The 6,598-nt window shown below is 34.7% G+C and overlaps 1 protein-coding gene across 1 annotated transcript; it reads left to right on the top strand.

The window, feature by feature from the left end:
* The first annotated feature begins 4,204 nt into the window (after positions 1-4,204).
* Positions 4,205-5,578, top strand: LOC145613970 (uncharacterized). Its single transcript, XM_081668996.1, has one exon. It carries the CDS (start codon positions 4,205-4,207, stop codon positions 5,576-5,578), a length of 1,374 nt encoding a protein of 457 aa, XP_081525122.1.
* Positions 5,579-6,598: the final 1,020 nt, after the last annotated feature.

The raw sequence follows: 6,598 nt of genomic DNA, 5'->3' as shown, positions 1-6,598 counted from the left end.
CCTGATCATAGTAAATCTTGAATGGACCCCACCAAAATGATTGGTAATTGGTGTGCAATGGGGACCTTCAAAGACTAAGGGTGGGAGACTACAAAGTGTGAGGTAATAATAATTCAACAAGATTATCGTAATCTTGAAAATATTGTTCGGTAGTAGTTAGTCAATCAACATACCAAAGATTATGCATTAAAGCTTTCTACTCCACTTTGGTTAATTAATTATCAACCTTTGATATTTTTTTGGTCGTTAAATAGGTGGTTTTGGTTGAAAAGTTACATTAAATAACGATAATAATGTACTCCCTCCGTCCCTAATTTACATTCCTCTTTCTTTCTATTATGTGAGGAATAAATGCTAGAAAGATGAATGTAATTTAGGGACAGAGGGGTACATATTTAGTTGAAATGCTAAGTACACAATGTCACAATAGACATACAACTGGCTTGGACCATCACGGAAACCAAGCATTTTGCTCATTTTGTGTACATTCAATTTTGATCTTTCAACATTAGCTTAATTTCTTAGTTGATTCATCACGGAAACTTTGATAACTTTAATGTATTACGGATTTATGAGCCAAAGTGGACGAGACGTTAGATTACATATGTGAGGGGGTATTGAAAATACACTTAAGCCTCATGGTCCTCGTGAAATATATCATGTATGAAAGAGAGATAAATATTTTATGAGGCTAAGGGGCTCTCGTCCTATTTTGAGATAAAACCTCTTTGGATCTTTTGAAATGGCCAATGGGATTTTTTTTTTTTTTTTTAATCAAAAGTTTGGCAGACTCATACGAGTATTTAACTCAAAATGGTGTAACATCCACAAGGTAAATAAACATTATCCAACAAGCTTGCATTTGGAGGAGAGATGTACACCTCTAGCTTTGAATCCCTAATTTAAAGAATTCTTATGAATTAAAAATACAACAAAAGGAAAAAAAAGTGTACACTTTCTGTATATGAATTGAAAGTTACTGTGTAAAAAAGGATCCTAGAAAATGGTGCTTTTAGTGTTCATAATCATTTTACAAATTACAATATAGGTATAGTATCAGATGTAACAAGTTAAGTAATCCCAACACACGTCTGATGCCATATTGTAACGTAGATCCATACAATATTAAGTACGAGTAACACTATATGAATTTTGCTAAAATGATACCCTAGTATTGTTTTTGAACTAGCAACACACCCATTAATATGACTTGCGCTTCAAACAATGCAGTAGATTAGGGCCATGTTTGGTAAATGGCTTTTTGGTGGCTGTTTGGTTAGCTTTTAGCTTTTTTATGTGGTTAAACAGCCAAAAAATGTGTTTGGTAGCCAGTGAAAAAGCTAGCTTTTAAGCCAAAATAAAAAAGCTGCTTTGAGTAGCTTTTTTGTTGGCTTTTGGCTTGTTGGCCCACAAATTATCTAATAAACAGCCAACAACCAACAATTAATATACCAAACACTTTTATAAACAGCCAGCTTAAATAGCCAATTTCAAAAGCCATTATAAATAGCCAAACATACCAGCTGGTCAAACAAGCCAAGTAAACCAGCCAACAGCCACTTGCCAAACAAGGCCTAGAGCGTAAATGGATACATTATTATTAATTTAAATATCCTTACAACCGATAATACAATATTATTATATTTTTATAATTTGAATTTTTTTTTTTTTTTTTTTTTGACAAAAATTTGAATTATTTTAGTTTATTTATTCGATTATCTTGTATGAGGAAATCCAAGTTTATTACCTAGATAAACTTGGATTAGATGCAGATTTATAATTAGATGCATTAGATTTTGCAAAATGTCAACAAACAAATATTAATGTTGTGGGCTTCTTCTTCAAAAAAAAAAAAAAAAAAAAAAAAAAAACAAAAAAACAAAAAGTTGTGGGCCAGGTAAGCTGAATACTGCTGGCTTCTAAAAAGTAAACAAGGCAGATGAATTTTGTTAACATTCGTTACAGTTAGATGGTTAACTCACCCTAGTTAATCTTGGTAACTTTTTTGGATTAGTTGCTTTTACATTTGTATTTCGTTGCTGTGGAGATGATGGAGGTGAAATGCCGTGGTGGTTGTTTTGGTTAGTGCTGCCGTTTGCTCCGGCGTTGCTGGTCGATTTCCTCAAATATTACTTCTATTTCACATTTTTTGCAATTTTGGGTATTATTTGTGAGATATAAAATATTTTTAAACTGTAATAAATATGAAACAGAGATACAAGGATTCAAGGAGGCAATATGATATTTGGAACAGAATCATTGAAGTACTAAACCCCATGAATCAATCATTCTTAGATAAATCTTCCCAAACATCCAGACAAGCCCAATAAATATTTGCAACAGTCATTTGATTGCCTACTATGCAAATATATATGGAATTTGCAAGTATGAAAGGATGGATTTAAATTGAAGCAATAAATTAGAAAGATATAAATATAACAAAATTATATTATCTTTGGAACAAAAGGTATAGGCCCATAACAATTCTGAATATATTTGTGTATGACTACTCTAGGGGTAGTAAATTAAAAGTCCCAAATGAAAAGGGACAAGATGTTTTTTCCATGTGCAATATAATTAGGGCTAGAATAATAATCAATGAGAGAAGTTTAAAGAGCTATCACAATTCACAATAGACAATGATTCCTTTGAAATAAGCTATGGTTTTGTCTTAATCAATATATCAAAAACACGTATCTTCTTAGGAATTATGCTAAATCTATGATAGTCATCCATCCTTTTCATGTAGTGACCCAAATGAAATTATTACAGCACATTTAGAAGTTGTTAAGTGACACCCTAGAGAATTCTCATACAATCGATTGTATCTGAGCATGAGTATGTATAATCTATAAGGTATAATTGATTGTACATGGAAAATTGTCAACATCCTAAGCCCCTAAGCTTAAGGGTTGACCAAGATGGAAGAATTTAAATTTCACATAATATTTTTTTAGTAACACCTTCATCTATATAAGGGGCAGAAAAAGTATCATCAGTAATTCAGTACGTGAGGGTTTGTCCTTAGCTTATTTATTTATTCTTTGATGGATTTTATAAAACTAAAACCTCATATAGCTCAACCAACCTAACAACACACATCAGTAAAGGGAGAGGTAAGTAAATTACTTACTCCCAAGTATAAGCATATTGTGATCGAACTTGTGACCTCAATTTGCATTGTGACCTTGAGGTCACAAGGTGAGTTCGTTATCTACCATCTCCTTCAAGCATGTTTGGTTAAGAGTTTGTACTCTTTTATGTCAATTTTAATTGACAACCTTTAATATGTACGTACAATACTATAATACTCCTGTCATAAGGTCTTTAACCTTTAATACATTAGTGTTATTAATGATGAGCAACAAATCGCATTGCATGTCCTAATTAAGTCCTAAATAAAATGTTATAGTTTCAACAACAAAAAAACAAAATATTCCTTTGAAAAAAAAAAATTGGTTATGTTGGCAACAATATTTTTGGCAGTACATGCCGTACACGGCGGTGCAGCTCCATTTTGTACTGTCTTCCACCGGCCTATTTCGCCCTTTCATGCCAAGAAGGCTATCTTCATAATTTGTGTTATGTCATTGTCATTGCTTCATCTTCTATGTTCTCTAAGACTCTAGGTGTCTTAAAGTGGATGGTGGGTTCTTGTAAAAAAAAAAAGGTGGATGGTGGGTAAATTGGTTTATTGGAAGGTATAAGGTAGAAATATAAAGCTAATATAAAGCTAATCTTGAAGAACTAATTAAGGGTCATTCTTTTAGACTTATGAATATGTGGTCAGATATATGAAAAATAGTCTAGGACAAGTGTAGAAAATACATGTAAATACATGTATTAATCCTGTACATCTCTGCTGTATGCATATCTTTTTTTGTTTATTTTCTTTGTTGTTAACATCTAGCTTTTGTCTCTTGTAAGCTGAGCTGTATTTTTGCTTAGGCATGTAGGGTTGGTAAGTTGTCCTTGCATATATAGCAATTTTGTAGGTTATAAGGCGTAGAGCCGCAATACACAGAAATCAATCAAGATTTGATTTAATTATTGTTAGTGGTCTTCCAGAAAGAACCAGAAAATAAATACAGAAAGATCGAAACTCTACATGGTATCAGAGCAGCAAGGTTGAAAAGCTTGAATTTTTCACCTTACTGTTTCAAAATCGAATCAAAAACAGAAGGATTTCTTGATCCTTGACAGAATGGCAGGGGAAGATAAGGAAACAAAGAATGAGAATGGATATGCAGATCCATTGTTTCTTACAAACTCTGATAATGCTAATATTCCTCTTGGGAACATTACGTTCAATGGAGAAAACTTTCTTAACTGGAGCAGGAACATCAAGCTTGCACTGGGATCTAAGAATAAGCTTGGATTCCTCGAAGGAAAAGTGAGTAAGCCTAAGACTGAAGATCCAAGGTATGCTCTTTGGATGAGAAATGATTACATGCTGAGAGGATGGTTGTGCAGGTCTATGGATGAGAAGATTGCCAATAGCTTCACATACATAGACTCTGTAGAGAAGCTCTGGAATGAACTGAAGGAGATATATGGAGAAACAAATGCTCCTCTTCTCTACTCTCTGAAGAAACAAGTTAAGAACCTTGAACAAGAAAATATGCCAGTTTCTGAGTACTATTTCAAGATAAAACAGATCTGGGATGAAATACATGATGTGGAAGGGTTGCCTGAGTGCACTTGTACTGCTATGAAGACATGCACCTGCCAGCTGCTAAAGAAGTTCTTGGAGATACAAGAAAGGAACAAGGTGATAGATTTCGTGATGGGACTAAATAAGAAAAATGAGAACATTGCTGGGAACATAATGGCAATGGAGCCACTTCCAACTCTGAATAGAGCATTTCATTTGGTGCAGCAGGTAGAGAAGCAAAGACAGATAATAGAAGGGCAGAACACCTATGAGTCAAGTGCATTTGCTGTGAACAAAATGAATCAAGGAAGAGGGGCCGGAGGTTTTCAAGGTAGGGAAACAAGAGAAATGAAGATGAAAAAATGGTGTGAACACTGTAAAATGAAGGGACACACAATCGATGGGTGCTTCAAAATCTATGGTTTCCCAGATTGGTTCAAGAACAATCCAAAAGGAAAGGGTGGAATGAAATATGCAGCCAATGCAGGAAGAGATGAGAGTGACTACGAGCAAGATGATCCACTGGAGAGTACAAGCAATAAAACAGGAGATGGGAAGCCAGACAGTAAACTTGTAGCTGCTGTGGCGCAAGAAATGATGAAGATGTTCAATGCTCAGCAATCTTCTGGAGCAAGTTGCAGTAAGATGGCAAATTTTGCAGGTATAATCTTAGTCTCTAATGCAGTAAGTTTTACAAAAGCATATGGGAAAGAAACTTGGATTATTGATTCTGGGGCATCGGATCATATGTGTGGTAATGAAAAGGCTTTCACTTGTTTTAGACCATTAAGCAAACCTGTAAAGGTAGGATTTCCAGATGGAAATGTGAAAATAGTTGAGAAAGTTGGAGAGGTGAAGCTCTCAAACAAGCTGATCTTGCATGATGTGTTATATGTAGAGGAATTTAGACATAATTTGCTTTGAATAAGTAAATTAATTGAGACTAGTAAAGTGGGTATAGTGTTTGATTCCGAAAGTTGTACTTTACAGGACCTTTACTCTAAACAAGTTGTTGGTAGATGAGTAAAGGAGAACGGACTGTATAGACTAGTGGTGCAATCAGATGGAAAGCATGAAGCTCTAGGAGAGGAAGAGAAGAAGCAAAGCAATAATGCAGTAGCTGTGTGTGATCAAGATGTAAAGCTGAATGTTTTACATGCTAGATTAGAACATAGTTCTGTCTCTAAAATGAAACATATTGATATTTGCAGTTGTAATTCTATGAAGGATTTTTTTTGTGATGCTTGTTGTCTAGGAAAACACCAGAAACTTCCTTTCAAGCTAAGTAATGCAATTGCGAATGGAATTTTTGAGCTTATCCATGTGTATTTATGGGGACCATATAGAGTCCCAACTATTACAGGTGAAAGAGACTTCCTTACTATAGTTGATGACTATAGTAGGGGAACTTGGACACATTTTTTGTCCTGTAAAGAACAGGTGAGAGAGATTTTGCAGACTCTCTTTAATTACATTGAAAATCATTTCAATGTGAAAGTAAAGACTCTTCGAAGTGACAATGGAACAGAAGTGTTTCAAGCAGAATGCAGAAACATGTTTCGTGACAGAGGAATAGTACACCAAAGAAGCATTGCTGGAGTACCTCAGCAAAACGGAAGAGTAGAAAGGAAACACATGCACTTAATTGAGACAGCAAGAACCATGAGAATATATGCAGGGATGCCTCGGTATTTATGGGGTGAATGTGTGATGGCTGCTACACATATTATCAACCTCTTACCTAGTTCTGTATTAGGTTGGGAAACACCTTATGAGAGATTGCTCAAAAGGAAGGCAAACTATGATCACTTGAGGATCATAGGGTGTCTATGTTATGCATCGAATACAGACAAGAAACTAGACAAGTTTGGGAACAAAGGAGTGAGGTGTGTATTAGTTGGATATGCTAGTGATCAGAAGGGATATAGAGTATTTGATCTTGAG

The sequence above is a fragment of the Chenopodium album genome, chromosome 25, assembly GCF_948465745.1.
Source record: "Chenopodium album chromosome 25, dcCheAlbu1.1, whole genome shotgun sequence".
In the NCBI taxonomy this organism is placed as follows: Eukaryota; Viridiplantae; Streptophyta; class Magnoliopsida; order Caryophyllales; family Amaranthaceae; genus Chenopodium; species Chenopodium album.
Note: the sequence above shows the minus strand (reverse complement) of the source record. Positions and strands in the feature narration are given on the sequence as shown.